We start from the raw sequence: 24,802 nt of genomic DNA on the forward strand, positions 1-24,802 counted from the left end.
TAAACAGACTCGATAACGTGAAAAATGCTGGTATCTCCCATTTAACGGTTCGAGCGTTAACGAATGTACGGATTTCCTTCCCCAATGCAATAAATATTAATTATCAGGCACGCGTATCTCCGCGTACGTTTGATATATCGAAACGAGTCTATTAAACTGACCTAATGGCAATCTAAAATCGCATCGCAGCCAGATACGCTTCTTCGAACCTTCCTCGTCAGCATTCGTCACGGTGAGCACACGGAAGATAACAACCGAACTGTGTCGCTCGAAGATAGATAGTGCACGTTATACGCAGACTTTACAGAGTACACAATGCACGCTGTTACAATAATTGCGGTACGTTTAACCCTTTGCCTCGCGATTTTCTCCGTGCCTGCACACGAGGCATCGCGCGCGTTGCTCCAATACCGTTTCGATTTCGAATAATCGACTGCTGCTCTTTATTTATTACTTGTACGTTCGTTTGATTCTTACTCGTCGAACCTTACACACGTTGCGATCGAGATCGAAGTTAACATTAAGTCTTCGATACAAGCACGTATCTATCCTCCGTCGTTTTATCTCGACCATAACACTGCGAGTGCGATTGTTGATTATAAAACGAACGACTGAATGTTGTTGTTAATTAGACGCTTTGGAGCATCGAGGCGACCATGAAATGATCGAGGGATGACTGATCTGTTGTAAAGCGAATTTTCTTTGCGTGGGGTGTTCTGAGTTGAGAATTTAAAAGGCGTTCGAACGCGTAGAGAGAATTGGGAAATTAGGGGTGAGTAATGGAAGAAATTGTATATTTATGTAAATATATTTTTGTCCAAGTCACGCGAAACGAATATTAAAAAATGGTACCTTTCGATTTGAATGAAACACGTACAAGAGCCGAGTAATTAAATAACGAGAACGTAAAAACTATTGGGAACACTCCAAAACGAAGAATTATATCGAACGCGAAATGAAATGGGTGCTTGGGAATGTGGAATTTATTTTTCAGCTACTCCAACAGTCGTAAAACGTTCCAATTTTCCCGAAATTTATTACGCCTCGCGATATCCTACGCGACACTAAAATTATACCAACCACCTCGCAGGAATCTCAGTGGAAAAAATAGTTCCTCACTAGCCAATGCCTGAAACAGCGTCTCGGTCGTCTCATCAATTCAGAGACGACCGCCGCCTTCGTCCGTCCAACGAATTCTAACCCAACGGCGTCATCGAGTGACCCCGTTTTTCATCGCCGCAAAATTCCTCCCAGCTTCTTCCCAGAAACGATAACTCTCGCCTGGCGACGAAAAAAAAAAATAACCGATCCGTCTAAAACGCGGCGAGAACGTCGATTCAACGTGGCCACGCGTATCTCTTCCTCGAAGCGGAGACGCGAGAAGCGGTTCGCGATTCGATATCGTTCGCCAACGATATTCGCGAGGATTTCTCGCGAATCGACCGATCGAACAGTTTCAGAACAGAATGGATGAACGAAGCGGCGAGAAGGGGAGGGAGAAAAATGGAGGAGGGATCGGATGGAAGTGGATGAAAGCACCCGACGAATCCCGCGCTTCTAAATGAAATTTCTTCAGGCGATTCAGCGGGTTGACAAATCGATGCCGATCTCGAGGCAACGGCGACGCCATTATGCAACGGAGAACCGTGAAAAGAAAATTACCGGACCACTCTCTCCGGATCGGTTCGATCGGTACGATCGACCTTAGCCTCCTTTCCGAGGCGGAATGGGGAAATCGGCAATTACAGCGAACTTGTACACTTTCTCCGTGTGCGTGTTACGTCGATACGCGTGCGATACGCGTGTTAACGCGTGAACAAGCCGGATGATCGATTCGATTGGCGAATTTCAATGCTGGGATCTTATGCGAACGAACAGAGCGACTGACGAACGGAGTTACGAGATGTTACGCGAGTAAACGTTGGTTTATTAGGAATTACGATGATCGTCATAGTTTTCTGGTAACTGTTGGGTCATGGAGAGTCTGTATTTTCGATAAGAAACGATTGGAGTTTCCTCATCGTTCGTTTCTCAGAGACATTAAATAATCGCCTCGTTATGTGTTCTCTCATTCCTGTTAATGGCTACGAGGAAATAGGACGATCAAGCCAGGAAATTTGTAGAAATATAATAAATTGAATAGTTTCTTCAGCCACTTTAGTAGTTCTGATGTTAATAGACTGCTCGACAAGCATAACAATAACGGGGTACCGTCTGGGAACAGTGACTACGTAAAATAAAAATGATATATAAAAGGGAGGCTAGAAACGAGCCATCTTCCGTGGCACAGCCGACGAAGTTTGGGTCGAGAGCGTGTTTGGTCCACGTTAGGAGCCCTGTACACCATCTCCGCGTCGCATACGATGAATAATTAATAAACGACGAGCGGGGCACGGAGTTCGAGACGCCTGACATCGTCTCGCCACTGGGACGGCTTGCGTACGAGCTCTTCGAATCGGATCGCATTTATCCAGAATATAAGTCGTGAAATATCCCAAGCTTCTATTTTCAGTCGATCAAGCAATTACAGCACTTTTAGACCAAATTGCTCTAAAAGAAAAGTACCAGAAATTTCTAACAAAAACGGTTACCCAAATTTCTTTGAATCGTTGCTTATCTGTTTCACTTTGGAAATTGAAAGATTATTATCGACTGATATGGAGACCATTACTTTTAAATACAGCGTTGCTCAATGGAATAAACATTACTGAGCTCGTTATTATCTACAGTGTTATCGGGACCATTAAAAACCTATTCACACACACACACACAAAAATAAGAATAGAAGGTAGACATCGAGAGGTTAAAAGCTCACGATATATTGAAATATTTCAAGTTGAACGTAACGGAAGAAAACCCGCCATGCTGATCGCTCGACACTGAGAGGAAAGTGATTCATCGCGACGCGGACAGCAATAAAAGACGCGCCTACCGAACGGGTCTTAGTTCAAAGACACGGTACGGGTTACGTGGCGAGACCTAGTTCAGATTGTCTTTGGGGTAATCGCGAGTAATTAACCGAAACGAGGTTAGGATATTAGACTCACGTGGATCGCGGTACCCGGTCACATGATGCAACGCCCTGGCATTTTGGGACGAGAACGGAGCCACCAGGCTCCTCTCGAGCGATTTATCGGCAATTCCTGACTTTTTTCTCTGCTGCGTCGTCGAACACGTCGATCGTGTCGATTAACAGCCGACAGTGACACCAGACAAACGTTTCCTGTGTCTCTGCGAGAATTTCGCTTCGTTAGCGGAGACGTGGTATCGGTGAATTATGCAAACGATCGTTACTATCGTTCAATGGGTCGATTAAAAAAGATGGCAATCGGTACGATCGTGGCTCGCACTTATTCTATGGTTTCAATATTGTTCTTTTCGATTCTCGTTCTCATTCGAAGTCTCGAGATGTACGTTCCATTTTGGAGACGATTCTTACCTTCGATTTTTGTCCCTCGGTTCCGATCTCTCGCGATTTTTCCGTTTCACGGTTTCTATTATTAGTTGGGATAATTGCTGAAGGTGTAAGGACTCTATTCCGAGCTCTGTTCGTTCTAACACCGTGAAGATTTCCATCGACGGGTTTCACTAGCCGGCGACAAATGTCCCTTTGCGAACAGCTGATTTCTTTCTGGCTCGGGCGCTGGGAACGCGACAGTGGAACGCGAATAGCCCTGGCGCAATCGAGTGTTAAATATACGCCTATGAAATATTTTTAGGCGTACCCTTGCCACGAATCGCTCATCCCGTTGGATAACTAACGTCTACTCGCGCGTGAAACGCCAACTTTACGCTATTTGGTATAATCGTTCGTGGCTAACCGCGCGTCTTGGTCCGCGGCGCTTTCTTTTTCCCGTTCTCGTTCCACGGTTACGTGGAACGAACGAGAGCTCAGAGACGCGAAGACCGATGAATGGCTTCTGAAAGACCTTACGAACGATTCATTTAGTAAACCGTATATTTTACCAACAACTAATATTATCTAATCCCGTTTCTATTTTTGCTCCACGTTTGTGAGAAAGTGTACGGTTTATAAATAATCGTTAACGAGCTGTTCCACAGGCTTTCAGAGTAGCACACTTTGTCTGATAATGTTATATAATTTGTTGCTCGTTTTTATCTGATCATGAGAAAGTGTACAACCGCTTGGCACGTAATTGGCGATGAATAGTTATAAACGCTCTCGATTTCTTTTATTTCTAATCCGTGGTACGTCGTGTAATCGCGTGCTTTCTCCTCTGTTGCGTATAATTTTGCCTTTTGATCGACGGTTCGTATTGAAAGTTGATGCCAGAGAATTTATTGAGGAAAATATAGAATCGATGCATCGCCGCATGCAGATCGCTCGAGCAGTGGTTTTCGAGTTATGATTAATGAAAGAAACTTCCCGAGGTACACCTACCGAGTAATTAGCAATTTAAATAAGCTGCCGCGCCAAAAAAAAAACGTAGATCAGGAGCACCATTATTCTTGTATCGCGTAACGGTGGCTCGCGATTTAAATATCCGCGCAAAAAGTTTGAATAAATTGGGATTATTATAACACTGCGCGTATTTTGTAAATCACCAGCGGCAAAAAAATTTCTTTACATTTCTCACTGCCTTGGGAATCGAACAATCGAATAGTTTATTGCATTACTCGCCATATAATCGTACTGTTATCGTCTGCGTCGAAGCTTTTTTCACGATAAATTATTAGACGTTCGAAGAGAGACTTTGAATAAGCCTAGTTTCAAATGAAATCAGTCACTGAGACGTGAGCGACGAAAAATCGTCGATACGGAAGCTGAACGGACTTCCTCTATCCTGGGAATACGTCTCTGAACACGCGTTCGGTGTTCAAGCTCGGCGAAACGAAATCCACGTGCACAGGAATAGTTATCTGACCTGGTTTCCGAGTTATGGCCGTTTTTGTGTTTCAAAGCTGCTTTTGATCAACCTAACTGGCGTAACTGATTCCACGAAACTATTTACCATTGAAGCCTAGTGCCTGTACACCTGGTTACAGATCTAAAGCTATTGAGCACATCAGACACGATCATCTCGAGTATTCTGTACATGCAGACGGATGCGGATCACTCGAATGTATAAAGTACGTTAAACGGACCACATATCCGAGTCGACCTAATGAGCCGTTCCATTTGCTAGATGCTAATCTGTTAATATCAAAAAATTAGTACTGCAAGACCAATTCATAATACATAGAGTACTTTCCTTACTCTAAAAAGCCAAGGAACGTTACTCAACAGAGCAGATACCTTTCGCGAACGACGCAAAAATCGTGGAATAACAACGCGATTGTTTGTAACGAGAAGTTAAAGGGCGGATCAGTGGAAATTACGCGGTGCGAAATTGCGGAATTGTTTCCCCTGGGTTGGTATTTACCGGACGAATATCAACGATATTAGCCGCGAAATTGAGTTACAGGTTTTCCTGCGTCGACGGTAACGGTGATCGGTTAGCGGATATTGAATTTTAAAGGTCGCGGGGCATTGCATCGGCGCCGGTGTAACCATCGATTAATCGCTAATTACGTTTTTAACGGGACGCTCTCCCCGTCCGGGGAAATGTTTGCGGATGAGGAACGAGTAAATTGATCATTAAATTTGCGTTCCGAGTTCCTGGCACCGCGGCGGAGATGTTATCGTAAGAGGGAACGTTTGTTGTTTCTCCGCAATAATATTCCGACGGGAAACTTGCGTGAAATAACGAACGCTAATACTTCGATAACGAACCTCTCTATTATTCGTGAAAATATGGGGTATCCTCGATGGAAGAACTTAAAAGTCCTCCAACAGAGGCTAGACGTGCTCTATATATTTTATACAAACATCGGATACATGTACACTCGTGTTGGTTTTAACGATACGTATTTATACTGTGAAATTATATCGAACGTGTCTGGAAATATCTATGGATTGGTTCTGAAAGCTACCAGCATCTAGCAACACGTGATAGAACTTATTCGCCCGCCGTGGCGGCGCTAGTAGTCCACCCTTCAAAGATGGCTGTGCTTCCAATTGGCACAGATACTTCCTACGCTTACGCTCGTGCCGTGTCCAGTGAATGGAAATCAATGATTCATAAGTAAACAGTGAGCGCGTGGGAAGCAGCGGTGATATAATAAACTGACGAATTTTTGGGAATTTCCAGACACGAGAGATAGGAAAAGAGGTCAGACAAACAACGAGGAAAAAGCAAATAGATGAAACGGGGCAATTAGGGAACGGTTGTACGTTGTAAAGATTAGAAGAAACAAGAACGCAACTTTGATGCTCGATAACGTGCTGTATCAATTATATCCCCCTTCGTCTCTGCCTAGCAACGAGGACGAGCTCCTGGCTCAATGTCTTAAGAACTATCCGCCAATCGAACTATCCACTTTATTGACCCGACTGGCTGCCGTATCGACTAATATTTGTAGCCGGATCGGCTGTTTTGAAAGGACAAGATATATACGTCTGGCGTTATGTCCACATAAACACACCGCTTTACGCGTGTCCGTGTCTCCTTTCACGAAGGACTCGCAACACCCACGCGTGTCCCGGATAATCCATCTTCCAACAGTGGAGGAACGTTGGGAGCAAGGATCAGTGGCGGCACGAAGAAAGAATTTCAAGGGCTCCTCCGATCGTTCACGGAATCGCGAGGAGGACTGCTCCTTTCGCGCGGACCAATGCATTTAGAGACGCGTGGAGAACGCGGTGATTTCCGCGAGCAACGTAATCGCAGGTGCACCGAGGAGCACAAAAAAAGCGAGAAAGATAGCTGGGAAAAAGGGAACCGGAGATTGAGAGTGCTCCAAGTATAATGTTAATTGGTCGTTCGTTAGAGCTACTAATTGGAGGGATTGTTACGTTATCGTTTAATGAAGTGCATTGTCGTTGGAAAGTAAGTAGACTCGCTTGCCTCTGAGGCAACGTAATTTTATTAAAAGATTGCAAATAAAAACGCTTGCAATAACTTCGTTTTTTTTTAAATACGTTCTGATAAAATTTCCATCCTCGTTTGAGAAGCGAGAGAAATTTTATTTAATCCATGTAAGAAGCCTTGTAACTTGTTATATCACAAGAAGGCAATCAGAGTATGCGAGTGTATTAATGTATCTACACGATTCTGAATTTGGGCCGCTTAATCGCGAATTTTTTCTTCCTTTTCGGCTCTTCTGGGATATATTTAAGTCAGGACGGAATTAGGCTCATCGTGAAATTGAGAACGCTGCCTGGCGCGATTCAAGCATCCCGTTTAAGCGGTTTTTGAGTGCCATGCAATTATATTGCATCGTTGGTAGAGTAATTTTGATGAGCATCGATTACGAGACGATCTTTCATCGAGTATTCTTCGTTTCTTTCATGCATGAGAAAAAGACGGGTTTCAATTTAATTGTTTCTTTCATTACGAATGGCAGGTATAATAGAATTATTACATAAACGCGGCGCTAGTAGACCGTAAATTCTAGCAAGCCACTTTCTCGTTGTTTAGCCCAGAAATTTAATATTTCACTGCCACGATTATCGAACTAACGATCGAAATGAAATAGTACGATAAATAATGCGATTAAACGTGATAAATTATTCTGCTCCAAAGTGTGCGCGGATATACCGGATAGCCATATAAAACTTTAACCATCTCGTCATACTTTTAATGAAACCAAAAATAAAAGAAAATGTATGTTCCATTTATAGGATTTGGACGACTTAACTGACGAATGCATATGGAAAATCACGAATTTTGTTGGCGTGTAGGAAAAATGTTGACCGACTACCAGGCCCGTCCCATTTCAACAAGTTCTCGAAAGTGGAGTAAAGGCAACTACTCAGGAAATTAATTTTCATCCATCGACCAATACCAATTCATGGCACCATCGTCGATGCGTCTCATTCACTCTAAAGGCTCTATTAAACCGCGAACAGATCCATTTCTGTTGTCCAAATATTACATATCCAAGGAAATTTCATATACGATGGAATTACATTAACTATATCAATCATTATGTACAATTCAATGATACTGCCTGATAATGTATCGCTATTATCTAGAGTAAACTTTCGGTACCAGCTGTTGCGGATATTTAATTAAAATTTCGACGGTTTCAAGATTACAAGCAAGAGTTCCAAAAATGTTCGAGTAAAAGATCATCAAACGCGACACTTGATTCCTGTCGCTCCAAGGGAATTTACTTTTCACACACCTGGTACATAGAAATTCAATCTCTACTAAGTGCACGTTGGAGCAATAAAAAAAAAAGAGTACGGCAAAAAAAGCCATACGACCACACAAGTGGCGGTGGTATGAAAACACGAGCTCGTAAATATTCACGAATAATGGTCATTCATTAATAGCTATTTAATAAGTCTAGATAAAAACTGCAATATAAAAAAAAACGGCGTTTGTTTATATGTGGAACTTTAAATCGATACTAGAAATGTACGTGTATGCGATAACAATGTGAGAAACAGTTAATTTCAAAGTGATTTAGAAAACACTAAGACAATCTTGTTTTCAAACCTAATAAATTATAGAGGTGTAAACTATCCAACAGGTACCAGACATTAACAAGTAGCTCAGAACTGAGTAATGGGTGATTCACGTCGAACCTAATTAATTTTCAACGAACAGGCAGTTTAACAATACGATCACACGTGTACACCATTCAAATGCACAGGTAATACTTTAAATCGTGCGATCGAAAACTAGGTTACGGCTCGATTTACTGTCCCACATTCTTTGCTCGTTACAAATTTTCAATTACAAAAGCCGACCGCCGTCGGCTGGCTACGAAATTTCATGCCCGCAACTGTATTAATATTAAATAGCTCTCAAAACTGTTCTACACGTTCATTATGCCGCAGCTGGCTAATTTAAATAATTTCTCAGTCCGCGAGAGCCATCGAACAAAAATATGAGACACGAAAAGCGTAAAAAATTCCAACGAGCTTCGAAAATTCGATTTACGACCATTTTGCAAGAAACATTTTATCCCATTTTTCGCGAGTCTAACGAAAAATAAATAAGCTGGACATTTTCACATAATTGCACGGATCACTTTCGTAATCGCCAGTGCATATTCAGCGTAAAAGGAGAAGCACGAAGTCTACGTAGTCCTCTCAGGTATAACGGAGCACTGTGAAAGTCATCGCGTTACAATTACGAGCAACGTCTGCACTCGAAGCTGATGCTGACCAGTGGGCATTCCTCGAAATTATTTCTTCCACTCTATTTCGAAGATAACACGCTCGAAAAGAATTATGCATGTAAGAATACCAACGTAGAAGATGCATCGCGAGAAGAAACGTAGAGCCGCCTAACGAAAGGACCCGCTTCCGGTTGTACGATGAGGCGCGCGTGTCGGAGTGACTTTCAATTTCTACGTTTCCGCGCGTCGGAACTTGCAGCTTCCAATTTCATTTTTTTCGAAGTGTACTTTAAACGAGAATAGTGGATTACACGAGAATTAAACGTGTTAAATGGTGACACTTTCTCTGCTAATTTCTAAGTAGAGAAGAAAGTAAACTGCCAAGAAAAATGGAACCTGAACTATCAGACGCTAAAAAGGAATATCCCTCGAGCTGAGTAACAGTAGAAAATCAACTGAGATTATACTAAGTGCGAGTTTACACATTACTACACACATTAATTAATAAGTTACATTGATGGGAACGTATCAATGTGGATATGTAATTGGTTGTTCAAGTTATAACGACCATTTGACCCACGCTCCTTTCCTTTTTTCTTTTCTACGCATTCCTACGTACATAATTTTCGCTTTGCACACTTTTTGCACTCAATATCTTCGCATACATCGTTCTTCTTCTTAACTAAAATTCTTCGCTCTTCTCTACATCTTCGTCAACTCTTTCTTCCCCCTTTTAGTCGCCTCTTACGACAAGCAGGGGATACTGTGGGTGTATTCTGATCCCCACCGCACAGGGATATAAAGTAATGTATTATGGTGATTTAAAAATTGTGCTTGTTCAACGACGCTGCTTTCACCATCGCGAGCCGAAGCGACATCTTCCCGCTGTGTACGAACACCGTGGAATTTATAGAGGTCACTGGTAAATTCAATCTGTTCCTTCGAACCGGCACGAGATCCTCGCGTGGACGGTGAATTTTTGCACGAAACGTCCGGTTCGTCCGCGTAGGTTCAAGGATGCGATGGGCTCGTGCGAAAAATACACGAAACGGCAGGAATTTCTATCGCGAACCAGACTCGTCAAAGATTTATTGCCGACGCGGCAATCGGAGTAAATTCCACGGCGATTTTTCTCTCGAAGATCGAGCAGTTCCCTCGCGTTAGGCTTTCGTATTTAGCGTCCGTCCGGTTTGACGGTTCTACCCAACTTCCCCTGAGTGAGATACCATTTCCAGCGGGATAAATAGTGCGTCGCGTAAAGACGGGACACTTTACGAGGGCTCTGGCCTAACTTCGCCAACTCTATGCGGCTGGGTTGGTCAATAAAGTCGTTCGGAAACTAACTCTTAAGGATCGTTTTCACGCGACGGTGAGTCGCTACTTTGGCTGCGACAACCATCTGATACCTTTCTGTTATTACAGCAAGAATCACGATTTATTGTCGCACGAAAATGAGCCTTTATTATATTAGATTGGGCTACGGACAGGAGTCATGACTTCTCGTGTCGCGGCAGTAGGATTCGTGACTCGTGGTCATGTGAGAACGAGCCTTTATCACGGACGACAGGAACGGCAGAAGTTCGATGGCAATTTTTCTTTCTGCCTTTTGCCCAGGACGTGATGTATGTACTATCTTAGCTGAACTTATCCGCTGGAATCTCATCGAGAAAATTCACGAACAAACGAGATAGAAAACGAATCGAGAATGAGCGTACCGTGGAACCTGGCACTTCAACCTTGCACCGTGAACGGGGTACGCATTTTTTAACAGCCGGTTAATTACCAGTAAGAGAATCCACGTATCGAGTGGTAACAGCTGTCTGGACGAAATTAACTCGAAAAAGGAGCTGGTCGTTACCAGTTTCTAATATCGTCGATCGTGTGTTACCCTCGTTTCGTTCATTATTAGCACGTACGTACATAGAACAATGTTCAATGAAGGAATTTAAAGCAACCGATAAAAGTTCAACACGCTTGCCTGCGAAAGGCCCTATATACGGATACTGGTAGTCGAGTTGTTCCTACCGCACTGTGTAATAGGTACATGCACCGCGATCGATGCTAAAAAACTGGAGATCGAAAGTAAACGTCCGAAGTTCAACGATAATGGCATCGATACCGTGAGAAACGGCGGGCACGAACGCGAAAGAAGACGAAAACGAGATGGGAGGCAACGAACGAGCGAGACGAGAGGAGAGGAGAGATTAGCGACAGAAAGGGACGCGAAACTGAACGTTTCCAACAATGGTCGGAGACGTGTTACCGGGGCCCGCTATTCGTCGTCGCGTAACGTAAACTAATTAAGCCGCAGCGTTAAGTAGTCTGCCCGTTAATTGGTGTACCGATTAAAAGCACGAGGAACGGGAGAGGTATCGTTTTGCATAGGACAAGGTCAGAGTCCTAAGGACTGCGCCAGGGTCGTGCATCGCTCGACAACAGCCGGATTCCTCTCTCTCTCTCTCTCTCTGGCCGTGCGCGCGGTGACAGAGGCACGGCGCGGATATAAAAATAGTCGTACAGACGCGGAGGTTCAAGACCTCGATATACAGATACGCACGGCAGCGCGATAACGTTATCCGTACAATTACGGCACAGCTGTGTTTGCGTGTAAACAATCGTCGAAGAGAAAAGACGACAACGACACGGTGCCCGTGGCGTGTTGAGCAAGATTACATTTTCGAGATGTATCTTACACGGCGGTGCTCACCGCTCGAAATCGCAGCCGCGACGTCGGAAAGTTCCCGTCCGCGGTTGGTAAACAGCCGTGGTGCACACACCGCACGGTATGCGTGTGACCAAGATAAAAATAAAAAAAAAAAAAATAAGAACACAAACGAGTCCTTCAGAGAACGTGTGAGATAACAAGCGGTTCACTCTCTCACTCTCTCTCTTTCTCTCTCTCTCCCTTTCTTCCTCGAAGCTCTCGTTTGTAAAGGGAATAATGAGAGATAACGCACGATAAAAATCTATCTTTCTCCCTGTCTGAACAGGCGATACCTGTCCGGAACACCTCGCAACCAGATTACGAAAACTTTGTTCTGACCTATTTCTGAAGATGCTGCATACCATATCCCCGGAGTTTTCACAAGTTGATATATCGTCTCGACTGTGCGAGCTACTATCAGGACTCGCTCCGCGAAATGCGTAACAGGGTTCCTGGCTCTTTTTCGTGGAGATTCTGTGTCGGGATTAGTAGCACGAAAAAAGTTGAGTCACAGCAAAATACCGTGGGCGCACGGTGTAGACGTTTTCCATAGATCGAGAATGGTCACTTGGTCCTGCGGATTGATTGAACGCTTTGTAACAGACGCGACAGAGGTGAGAAGGATACGACGAATGTTCGGCGAAATGTTGGCTGTAAACTCACCGAAAGGACGCTCGAAGCACCTCACGAAACTCCTTTGTATCCAGGGCAGTGAAAAATCCTCGTGGTGACACCGCGATTGGCGAATTTTCCGTACATCTAAACACACTCACTGAAACACTCGAGTAACAGCCGATCACTGAACGAATATTCGCGCACGTCTTACTTTGCCTCACGATCTGACCGGTAGATCGGTAAGAATTTCACGAAAAACACATTGATAGCGTTCGACCGTCAGCTTGCTTCGGAGATCATAGACCAGCTGTGTTTTTGCCCGACCATTGAGGAGTACGTGCATGCGCACTGGCCACGCCCGCCATCTTTACTTTCTCGGGAGTAGGGAAACATATCGCGCGCGATTTGAAGTCGCTACCTTCGCCGTGTCGCATCGATGAGCTAGCAATGCTTCTTGAATGTGCTCCTTATCTGAAAAAACTAAGTAACATGAAGTAAAATGATTACTGTTGGATATGTTTTTTAAAGATGCTCAGTATTTGTATGTTTTTAATGTCTATAAATTAAGGAGACAGAGGAATGCTGCTATGTTATTAAAGAACTTAAGCAATATTACTATAGTTAATACTTTTAGCATTCTAGACGTAAGTATTGGAATTGTTTTATGTAAAAAGTGAACAAGTTTATTGGAAAGTGATGGTCTCGTCTCAAAATGACAAAAAATTGGGCCCCTCCGGGATTTGAACCCGGGACCTCCTGCACCCAAAGCAGGAATCATACCCCTAGACCAAGAGGCCAGATGTGAAATGTGGTAGTAACTCATTGTATTAATGATAAGAATTCTATATGGATTTTTGTATATATATACTAAGAATTACATTATATATAAATATTAATTGGACACTGCATTCGTAAATTTAGAAATTAAATTTTTGTGTAATGTGTTAAAATCTTAACAGAGTCTTATACACTTGTATATATAATTCATCTGTACTATCTTAATTGACATCAATCTATTGTAATTGTGATTTGTATATAAAATACACATAAGAAAAAAATACAGCATTTAAAAATCTACTTTACATTCAATGTGTATCTCTATCTGTTTGCATAATCTCAGTCGATAAATACGTAGCCAAACATATCCAATGATGGTTATGCAATCACCTGTTACTATAAATTAATTGAAAAAATGGAACACCAACTTGAAATAAAAGATTGAATTAAAAGCAATATTCCCTGTTGTATAATAGCAAAATGTGGTATTAAAACGTATACGCTATAAATGTAATGTACTGTAGAGGCATTGAAGTAATTTTTATTCGACAGTGTGATTTCATGAATACGTTTGATTAATTGCGGAAGTGTATATCCGCATTCTAAGCATAAACAAGGTATCTTGTTCTATATAAGCGAGTTTTATGACATAACATTACTATTGGCCTTATAGCAGTTCTGGTATCTTACCGATGCGAAGGCATGGACAATTAGAATAATTAACACATCTCACTGGCTCTTTATTGGTGACACGTATAATACACGTGTTTGGCATATTATTTTTCCATAACAAAAATAATTACAGTTAGAAATCGCAAAAAATGCTTCATATCAAACTGATAGAAATGACAGTCTACAGTACGCCCCTGTGCTTTGGACATTTACAAAATTAGCTATTCTGAGCATCCTCGGTTCGGTTCGCGAACTTATGAAAAATGATCGATACAGAGTATTGCAATTGATGTTCGTCAATTTTTAGATCTTCTTTGTACGATTCACGCTTTTTGTAATTTTCAACTACTAATCTCTTCGGTTGAAACCTTTGACTCGTTATTCTTAAAATAACACAACTTTCTCACGTCCATTTCGTATCTTATGCATTTAATGCGAAAGCACATTTTGTTAAAGATGACATATAAAATCTTATATAGTATACAAAATTCTAAAGTAGTATATTTTATACTCAACGTGTAAATGAGATATGCCAAAGTTGATATCAGACATTGGAATTACTATATCCAGTGGCGGCTCGCATATACTGCAGCATTCCCTATTCCCATTTGATATTATCGATAACATTTAATATAATGAGTTCTTCTTCTCTAATTCTTTCTTTACACTTATACAATATATAATCCTTAAGCTTAATGTCAGTAGCTATTCTCCAGTTTATGAAAACGATACAAAAATCCTCCTATAGAACTGTGCGCTTCACAGTTCCAATGGTGTGGTGTTTGGTTGTTGCGCGTGTGCTCGTAGGAAGCTGCGAGGGAGAAGGAGCACTGCCGTTCCCACAGTGCCGACCCTGGCTTGTTAATGGAAGGTAGTGTTGTTTTTACTCCTTGTGTGTTGTGCTTAAAAATCTAAACACGTAACACAATACACGTTCGTTTCCTTTTCCACAATTTTAAAACAAAGGCTAACAATTTCCTGGAGCAGCACCACTAATTTTAGTAACGAGCCGCCGCTGATTACATCTCTTACAAATGTCAATTCACAATAGTAGTTGTTCCGTGTTCATCAGACAATACGTATTTTTTTCTTTTTTTTTTATACAAGCAACAACATCATACAAGTGTGATAGTATTTTTATGAAAAACAATTAGTCTTCCAGAGGCATTTCTGTGGTACAATACTTCAGCTGGTCGCAGTAACAATTATATTGCATAAATAAGACGAAGACGTAGAATAATTTCTCTTATCTTAAACATCAACTATAATTATACGTGGTAATAACGCTACCTTCCTCGAGTTTAATTGACAATCGGTAAATATTAGGATTACAATAATAGGATGTCGTACAAGTTGGAATCACATTCAGATCAGATAACATGAGACAATATAATTGTATACTTCAGGATAACTTTGATAGTCTTTCTTCGTTCAGTATTTAACTGTTGATTATTAAATTCTATTGAATAATACAGAAAGCATAATCGTATATGCAGTAAATGCTTATCAGATTATTTTACTCTTACATTGGTATATGTTAAAAATCAAGTTGTTACCGTTCAACTAATCGAATATAACCAATAAACATCGAAAAGGACTACAAGTGCACTTGCCCATTGTATTTCATAGTTAGTAATTATATAGTTCTCTCGTTAAAAATGAGACCTATATTTTCTGCAATTCTTGGTACGATATTAAAAACAGTTTGATATCTTTTTTTCTTTACAATAATTCTGGCAGTGAGCAGCTCTTACACGAAGTATCCTACTTATTGCGAACCGCATAACCGTATATATACAATTTTAAACAACCTTCGAAATAAATAATCTCACTCATGTTTTATAGATTTCTTAGTTCAGTTCGCTGCACAATCATTTCCCCTATGAATGTGAAAATTCCCTTTACACTTACATTATGGTACTAGATAATAAATAATCATTAATAAATTATCCTATAAATACAATAGAGCCCTTTCCTCTTAATATATCGCGTGCAAACGACCATATTGAAGGGTAAATATATTAAATAAAAGTCATCCGTTTAATTTACATCATGATTTCCCTTTCTTACTCTACAAAAACTATAAACAAAATAGTTGAAGATACCCACCTATGCGCTAAAATATTTTAAATATCTCGCAAGTTAAAATTGAATCAAAGAACGTATCGCAGGATCGATTCTCGATTGAATCGAATACTATGTAGTACGTAGAGTCATCTGGTAGTCGCGACGTGAAACGAGAACGCGCGTACAAACTCGTTCCGACTCTCGTCCGTTCAAATATCATTTTCGACAAATTTGGCGGATAGTAAAAAGTTTTTATCGAATCTAGATGATCCGCGATATATTTATATCGATCTAAGTGGAATGTGCGGTTACTTTTTACGGATCGATTATAGGATTTATTGTTGCTGGTGTGATTGGTGCATCGTGCGGTGTGTCGTTCAGGACCAAAGTTGTTGTGGGCTCTTCCCGCGAGTTTTGAGTAAGTCTCCTGCTTCCTGGAGGAATGTACGTCCACCAGGCCAGGAAGAAGAAGAGAAGGGATGCTGCTTTGCCGATGAAAGCTAACGCCAGCATGTACCTGCAAGAATGTAAGTGTTAATCGATTTTGAACTTCCATGACCACGACCACTGTCGCATACGCCATGCTGCGTGTCGATACGTGCTTTCGTTTGACAGAGATTAATAGCAGACGTCAAGTAAACGTAACTTCATTTGTTTATGATTAATTGCTATTTGTTTCGTTCTATCATTTCTATCACGATCTCAATGTCTAGAATGATTATACTATTTGCAATTTACGATCGTCTGGAATGATTTGCATTGTTACGTTCGATCTTCGCAGATGGCGCTAGTGGTATCAATCGTTCTGTTTTAAGTACCATTTTCGACATTTCTTCGATCCCAATATATACTTATTTTTCGAAGAAATATTTTCCAATTTCAAAAAACACAATGAAAGATATATTCTCGAATAATTTGGTACAATATCGAAAGAATTTTAAGGAATACTTACACAGTATTCGACGAATTATACAAAGAAACTCATACCTGCTCATGTACAAATTGTCATAAACGAGGCAGGAGCCTGCCCCGTCGCAAGTTTCGTTCCACAAAATGCAAGTATCGTCTATGAGGGCACCGAATACCATAGGTGCTGGTATCGTGCCCAGTATCCTAACTTTGATCCACTGTATGCCCAAGGCAAACGATCTTTGGTCGTCACGAACGACGCGAAGCGTCGCAGACAGCGCGGGCATCGTGCAAAGAAACGTTATGAACATATTGCAGAATGCCAGGGCGATGAAAGGCCACAAATAGGAGCACGATGTGCTGCAGGTCGTGTTTATTGCCTCGTAACTGATCACATCGTCCCCGGTGGTCAAATTCATCGGTGGTGCACGTATACAAGTGCAATCTGAATACACCTGAAAGACGAGAGAACATGTAGAGTTAAACAAGAATAGTTATTACCAATGGTTTTTAATATACTTCACTTTAAATAATTTAAAGTCTTCTGATCTATTTTCTGCAGAAATTTCAATAATTAAATAAATATGTCTGGAAATAGCTACTTTCTTGAGAGAAGGCAAATGTGTATTTAAGAGTGATATTTCTTATAGTTTAGTGATTAGCATATCTCTAATTAGCTTAGAATCGAACACATGTATACGTATCTTGGGTTTGGTATCAGCATAAACTTTCGTTAAGTTCTCCATGTGTTGCCAGAGTTGGTAAAGTAAAAATACAGGATTCTGGGAAGTTATACTAAGCACGATAAGAAATCTTACTGACTTCGACGTTATTTATCCTCGTTTCTTGATAACATCCTGCATGACAAGGGGAATAGTACGTGATCCCATCAACTCCGCATATTGGACTGAACTCCGACCTCGAACAGCCGCAGCCATTATTGCACGCGTTATCCAACGAGAAGGATTTCCTGAAAACGTAACAGTCCATGGTCAAGCAAACGTATTTCACAGTTTCCCTTAACATATATCACACAAGCAAATACGCTCGTTTGAGATACACTCATTCATAAAACCGCCTAATAATTACATACATACATAATCGAGCGTATAATTAATTTCGCGAGTGAACAAAATGGTTAGACATTTGTAGAGTAGATATTACGTACTTGGTTTGGTCCGAATAAGGTACAGTGACTCCGGCAAAGTTCAAATTCGGGCAGTTCAGAACGAAGCACAGAGTGAAGGCGATACAGGAAGCGGTAGCCAACAGGCAGAACTTCAAAATGCCGGAGCAGGGCAAATTAAAACGTTTTATGAGATAACCACCGAGGAAGGTACCACCGCCGCCAGCGGGCACAGTCACCAGACCTAAAAATCACCAAAAAACCAACAAAACGATAAAAGAGCTCAGCCCAATTCGAGCACCAGTTGCGTACGAGTTTTCATCCCTCGCGGTGGTTTCGTACATTTCGCGAAATTACCTTCAAATATTAGTCAATCGTGAATATCAGACCGATCTCGAAATACCAAAAAAACTGGTATATATGATTTATACCTGCGACGTCCGCGCAGATATCATTTATACACCCCTATTCAAAAGTGCTAGGGCACTTCCTTAACTATGATAAATGCTTAAAAATGCATAGAACATTTGTCATGTATGTTATTCATTGCTATCTATTCTGATTCATACGTTAATAGGTTACGTACCTGCAATTGATTTTTTGCCACCAATTCTTTAAATACCTGATCAATAATGCTTTCCACGTACCAAAGGTTCATACGTCTGTGTATTACTCGCGTATTGATTTAAAAATATATTGAGACATGGAAAGTATACACATTAAAAAACTTTTCTCCTTTGCTTGATAGTAAGAACTTGTATTATATAATAAAAATATGAATTGAAAATGTTCTTGCGAAACGTCCGAGTATTTTTGAGCAAGAGTGTATATCTGACAGTAACGTATCGTTCAGTCGATATTTCACGTTAGCCAAAAAAGAGAAAAAAGGAAAAAAGTGGAGCGAGACGGACAGTTAGAGAAAGAAGAAGCGAAATGTAGCGGGGTGAAGAAGGGGGATAAAAAGTGTTTCGATATTTAGCGAGAAATGTCGACGATTACGCGTTACCAGGGAGGCAGGACGGGTTTTTGATTGATCACAACAGGGTGCTTGAATATTATTCACCCATTAGCAACGCGGCTGAGCTAGCGCTGACGTTGAATTGATTTTCGATCAGCTTCGGTAGGAACGCTGCGAATCCGGCTATAAGCAATCCTTCACTGGCACCTGCCAGATTCAACATGAAAAAGCCCGGATTACCGAGCAGATCGGTCAGGGCGCGCGGCAGTTCCCGTATTTTCGAGAACGCCTCGCCTCGATCGCTCGACGACGACTCCTTCGGCTTCTGGTGCGCTTCTGACACCTTCTCTTTCGCCAATTCCTCTGAACCTGAGAAGACAGATATTTATCTTAAAAAGGGATAGAATTAGTGATCGTCTGATCTGATATTTTCATAGAAAAATTGACAAAAGTTCGATAGCAACAGAGGATTCAGGAAAAAGATTTAAATTTGAAGATATGCAATTTTCATACTATTTCTATATATTGTTACGAGTTCGTAATACTTTCAAGTACCAGGCAAGGCTGCTGGGAACGCCAAAATCGGTATCGCGATTGCGATGCATAGAACTGCGGCCGCTAGGAAACCTATCCACCACGCTCCGACCCAGAGGTTGCTGTTCGGTGTTAAACCAACTCTGAAAACATTTATTCGATTATCAAAGACACACTGTGCATCTAGCCTATCCACTTTTACTGCAATCAGTTGCGTAGGAATATTAATTTTGGTATTTTGCTTTGTAGCAATTCAAGGAAACCGACTCACTTTATAAATTCCACTCCGCAATCTCTTACGGAAGTCACAAATCCTTCTCCTCACTGAACATTACTAAAAACCGAGTTCTTATTTCTTCCGAGAACGTACTGATCGTAATACTCGCCTAAGTAACCCAGCTAATATCCAGCCCACCCCATAAATTTACGTAAATTTACCTAACCAGCATTTAAACGAAAACAAGACGGTGAACTCGCCGACGTTAATATTGCGCGTAGCGGGTCGATCTCGTCTTTTTGAAACGTTTTAAAGTGGCGTAGATATTAAACGGGACTCGGGCGAAAAGTAGGCCGGCCGTGAACGCTAAAGGGAGAGGAGGCGGGCAAGGACCTCGCGGAGAAATGTAATTATCCGGGAACAGTATGGCTCGTATATACGAACGCGGCGTCGGAGTAGGCCGGAATTGCTCCTGCGTCGCGGAACTTCCGGGACGACCGGCCGATTTCCTCGCGCTTTTTTTAATTGCGCCCGGACGCTCGGAAATTCCCGGCTCCCGCAACTTTTCCGAACTAATTGCCGGCGAGAGAGCCCGGAAGCCCTCCTTTGACCGCCGCTCTAAACCGATACGCGCCGGCAAAACTATTCTCAGCCTCGATAATTCGGCTTTGTGAAGAAATTCCGGCAACATTTTGCGCGCTCGCCAGATTTTCAAAGGCGCTGTTGTCCAGCACTACGGCGATTGTTCTTATCAGGATAGAAAATGTAGTTGGTAAAGTAGACGTTGAATTGATCGTGACCCACGAATTGAACAGGACCATCATCATTTTCACGAGGAAGGTATCTAAACGGACGAAATATTCCTTAACCTGAACAATTCTTCTAAACCGGCTCACTCATCATCCCTCGCTTCACCCCTTACAATACACCATCATCGTGATGATACAAGTGTAGCCGCGCTCGGCATTCAAGCGAGATATCCTCAGAATCGCGGCATTACGACGCGCCATGTATCATAACCCATTCGCAGCGTGCGGTCCCGGAAGGTGAGAAAGCGGAAAACTGCGCCAAGTATCCGCGAGGCAAGCCGTTTCTCCTCTCCAGGCAGCATCTGCCGCGAAACTTTTTCATTTGCCCGCGAGATTAAACGCGACGCATATACGAGCCCCTGAGACGCGGAGCTCGCAGCCGGAAGTGGCCGTGGCGCAAGCAGTTACCCCCCTTTTTCTTCCCCTGTACCAGCCGTTCGTACGAATCGGATGGAAAATGTAATTGCGCTCGCGGAAATGTTATTAGCCCTCGGCCAAACGGGCAAACGTTCGCCTCGTTGATGTTTATTAAAGGCTTCGGGGGTGGATGAAGACGGGACATCGCTCTGTTTGCAAATTATCGGATTGTGCTCGGTTCGACACGCAATTTAAGTTTCGAGGAAAACTCGACGAGCGGCCCCGTCGACGGGGTTGCTGGGCGAAACTTTCGCCGTTCCCGCGTTAGGATAATCGAATTTCAAATTGCGGATTAGCGGGCCCCGGACCGGAAGTGGCGTTGTTGATCTTGAGGAAAGGATACTTGGTATCGTTCCACGGTCGTTTGACAGAGATACCACGTTTGCGATGAATTTCACTCGCAGCGATTTTAACTCTTTAATGACATAGAAATTGCGTTCCTCGATTAAGAAAATTCTTATGATGTGCGGTAAAAAGTAATATTTACGCGTACACTTTTACGTGCAAGAGTACTTTGCGACGAAAATAACATTTACTGCAATCTGCGTTGAAGTAGCAACATATATTTTGAGAAATAAATTCACGTGCACGCGATGTTTCATGCTTAATTGATTCGATATGACACGCAAGGATGTTTTATCGACTGCAGCAAAGGCTTTACGTAAGTAATTTTTTTACGTTTGCAACAGCCAGCGAGCTGGGCTCATTTTTTCCCCGGCGAAACCCGACTGCGAATAGGTGATTGATTGCCCGGAAACGGCTGACTAACTGCGCGATCATCCCTTAGCGGACTTAACTGCGCTACACCGACAAGGAATCGCCGTTTAGCCTTCTTTTTCACCGGCTTTTTTTCCCAACCTTCACTTTTCGTGACTGATCTTTAAATGACACTCGACTACCATCGTCCCTCGATCCTGAATCTACTCCTCGACAGTAACCTAGTGAAATTGAAAGCAAATTCACGTGCTCGAATATTATATCACGTGAATCGTAGAAGAATACCAATAATACGAAAGAATTTCTAAATTACGATTCTCCTCTAAATATTCTGTACATCCTCAAACTTCCAGGAGGCAAACATTCTTCTCGAATCGTTTCGTTTCACCTGAACAACGTTTGCCTCCCGTTAAAAGCAACGGAAGTGCTTAATTAGATGCATCCTTTTACTCTCGGTCAATATCTCCGCGAAATTCCGCAAAAAATTCTCGCGGCCGTTCGCGTGTTTACGCCAGAAATCGCCGATTCATTCCAGGGAGTGCCCCTCGAATAAACTTCGCGAAGGAACTTGCGAGGATCCTAAATTCACTGATGTCCGTTCGGCTCCTCCGCAACCGGGAGACGCAGTTAACCGTGAAACGCGACGGGAGATCCTTTCGACTTTTTAATTTCGTCCTTCTGAGGACCACTTCTTGCTCCATCCTCGGGACGCGAACGCCTCCTCTTCTTCCTTCCCCGTTCTTTTGTCTCTACCGATGTAGGCTGTTACCATAATAATTTCCTGGCTCCTCGAGCATTAAACCGAGTAGTCTCGGCCTGATTTATTAATCGGGAAAAATGGAAGTTCCCAGGAAAAATGATTGCTCTCCAAAGTTTGTTATCCCCTGCATTTTATCGATAGGAAACAAGCAGGGAAAAGAAAACTTTCACGTCAATTTCAAATTAAAGAAGCTATTGCGCTTGCATATTCATAACGTAATAAAAAATACGCAAACAAAAACTTCTTCGACCTTTTAAATAACTATACTCCGCTTCATCAACGACACACATGGTATTAAAATAAATCTGTAACAAAAAGTTACGAGAGAGCAAACAAAATAGCAATTCACAGCCCTGTAGGTCAACCAAACCGAAAATACCCAGAATCGATACCCGCTGCATTTACAAGTAAAATTCGCAAGGATAGAAAGACGCTTGGAAATCCTTTACACACCCCTCTACTCGTCTTGTACATCCCCTTCCTGGAGAACAAGCAAAAAACCAACAAAAAAAACCTGTTGAAAGCAGAAAAAGAAAAAATCGCAGGAAACGAAATATAGCGCAGTACGATTAATTCGATTCTGACGTGCATCGTGGCGGGGTGCGACTGAACGATAGGGGATGAGAGGACGGTTCCGCGGGGCGGCGAGTAGACAAATGGAACTTGATTGTGCTCAAAGTGTCGGGGGATGAAGTGAGAGTTTTTGAGGGGCAACATCGGCGTCATCGTCAAACATTGGTTCACCGCTTGACATTTTCCCCACGGACCACCACGTGCGTGTGTCCGCGCTCCACGAGGTTGCATGCACTATTAATCGCGGCCCATTATACGCTCGAATGGTCCCTCGTGATATTTTCTACGGGATAGAGATGATCGTTCGAAGGCAGAGATTCGCTCCAAGATTTTTCTACGACTATGCCATGGGCGTGTCACTGAAGATACGTTCGACACTCGAGACGAATATCCTCGTGATCGTAAAATTTTTCGAAAACTTCGTCAAACTTCGTAAGAAGAAAATTACGAAGAAGAAAAAGAAGCAAGGAGAGGCGAGCAAATTAATTAACACGAGGACGAGCGTAATGGCGAGAAGTAGGAGCATCGGAATCGGTGCGCTCGTTACTATGCCCGAGAGAAGGAGCCGGTAATTAAGCGTCGCGAACACGTCTAGCAACGTTCCGTCGTCGTAACGACGCTGGCGTCTTTTGCGAAAGCGGCTTGTTTCAAGGCCGTGAAACGGCAAAAATAGACGATAAAAATCCGATACACCCGTGTACACCGGTATCATCCCCGGCCTGTTAACTCGATTCCTCTCCCCGGGCGTTATTCGTGCGCCGTTTAAAACAAGATCCCGGCGAGCCATGAAAATTCTATTTCCACGATCTCGTTTCCCCCGCGGTTTCCCAGGAAATTTTTATCCCTGGACATTTTTCACCATCCACCCCGGCTGTCTCCTCCCGTCCTCTGGTGCCCGTCCGTAAGGCACCGCGATTAATTCCAAGTAACAGCGACGTGGATTTACGTGCACGCAAGACACGAGGCATATAAAGTTAGAAATTCGCTGGAAGACAACAGGGGATCCCCTTCAAGCTGCCGTGATACAGTGTTGTTTAAGTAAGCAGTCATAAGATGTCTGCTTACCCTGTTGGCACACGTGGGCTTGCGTTCTCGTTGCTTCTCTTGTACGTACAAGACCTCGATGTTTCGATATTCGAATATCTAAGCAACGATAACCGCATTTCCGCAACAAATAATTCTGAGCAATGTGGAATGCGCACTTGAATCGTGGATAGGGTCGCGTACAATGGGATCGTCGCAAACAACCGATAAATCCTTGCGAGAATTTAATAAAGTTGCCTTGACGGGCTGCTGAACGCAGCCTGCCACCCCCTGCTGGGCTAGTGGAATAGGGTGGAAATGGAGAAAAAAGAAATGAAAAAACTAGCGGGAAACGCGTTTAACGCGCGGCGACACGAGAGGCGACAAATTCCGACGCTGCGCCCATTACGCGTCATCCCCCATCGGCTTTCGACGGCTATGAACCCCCTTTAGCCGCACGAAACGTATAATGAACGCGGACAACTTTCCACCCATTGTCGTTCGTCCATCGTAATTCTTCCGCCAAATCGCGCGAGTCGATCATCTTCCGCGCGATTTTAACGCTCTCGAAACCGTTTACGAACAATAGTCACCTGGTACGGAATCGAAGCGCGGAAGGTCTTCGACGTTACCCTTTTTCCCTTCACGGCTGAATAGCTCAGCTGGAAAGTGGGATGTCGTCGGATCAAGAATTTATCGCGTTACATTTTACTCTGTTTTGCAAACTTTCGTATTTTAAGTTCGATTTCTGGAGTGGAATTTTATGTCGAACAGCTGGTGTAAATCGTT

The 24,802-nt window shown here is 42.6% G+C and overlaps 3 protein-coding genes and 1 non-coding gene across 9 annotated transcripts in view; 1 reads left to right on the forward strand and 3 right to left on the reverse strand.

Moving 5' to 3' along the window:
- Positions 1-12,790, reverse strand: part of LOC143424939 (solute carrier organic anion transporter family member 3A1-like) — a 41,623-nt gene extending 28,833 nt beyond the window's left edge. For 2 of the 3 annotated variants that reach the window (XM_076897340.1, XM_076897338.1), the window contains exon 1: positions 12,503-12,790. The gene's annotated coding sequence lies outside the window, so the exon portion shown is untranslated. Of the gene's footprint in view, positions 1-12,178; positions 12,254-12,502 lie in introns of those variants that run through there. The other variant, XM_076897339.1, reaches the window with a different exon arrangement.
- The window catches only part of Mrpl41 (mitochondrial ribosomal protein L41), a 186,772-nt gene that overhangs the window by 127,323 nt on the left and 34,647 nt on the right, over positions 1-24,802 (forward strand). The gene's annotated exons all lie outside the window — the stretch shown is intronic.
- Trnap-ugg (transfer RNA proline (anticodon UGG)) lies at positions 13,180-13,251 on the reverse strand. The gene has a single exon. It is a non-coding gene; the product is annotated as a tRNA-Pro (tRNA).
- Positions 15,022-24,802, reverse strand: part of Oatp26f (Organic anion transporting polypeptide 26F) — a 34,912-nt gene continuing 25,131 nt past the window's right edge. For both annotated transcript variants that reach the window (XM_076896778.1, XM_076896779.1), the window contains 6 exons: positions 19,519-19,640; positions 19,069-19,332; positions 18,048-18,249; positions 17,702-17,849; positions 16,958-17,334; positions 15,022-16,487 (listed from right to left, as the gene is read on the reverse strand). In XM_076896778.1, coding sequence (XP_076752893.1) covers positions 16,286-16,487; positions 16,958-17,334; positions 17,702-17,849; positions 18,048-18,249; positions 19,069-19,332; positions 19,519-19,640 — 1,315 coding nt within the window. In that variant the 3' untranslated portion in view covers positions 15,022-16,285. The remainder of the gene's footprint in view (positions 16,488-16,957; positions 17,335-17,701; positions 17,850-18,047; positions 18,250-19,068; positions 19,333-19,518; positions 19,641-24,802) is intronic.

Source organism: Xylocopa sonorina, chromosome 6 (genome assembly GCF_050948175.1).
Source record: "Xylocopa sonorina isolate GNS202 chromosome 6, iyXylSono1_principal, whole genome shotgun sequence".
Classification (NCBI taxonomy): domain Eukaryota; kingdom Metazoa; phylum Arthropoda; class Insecta; order Hymenoptera; family Apidae; genus Xylocopa; species Xylocopa sonorina.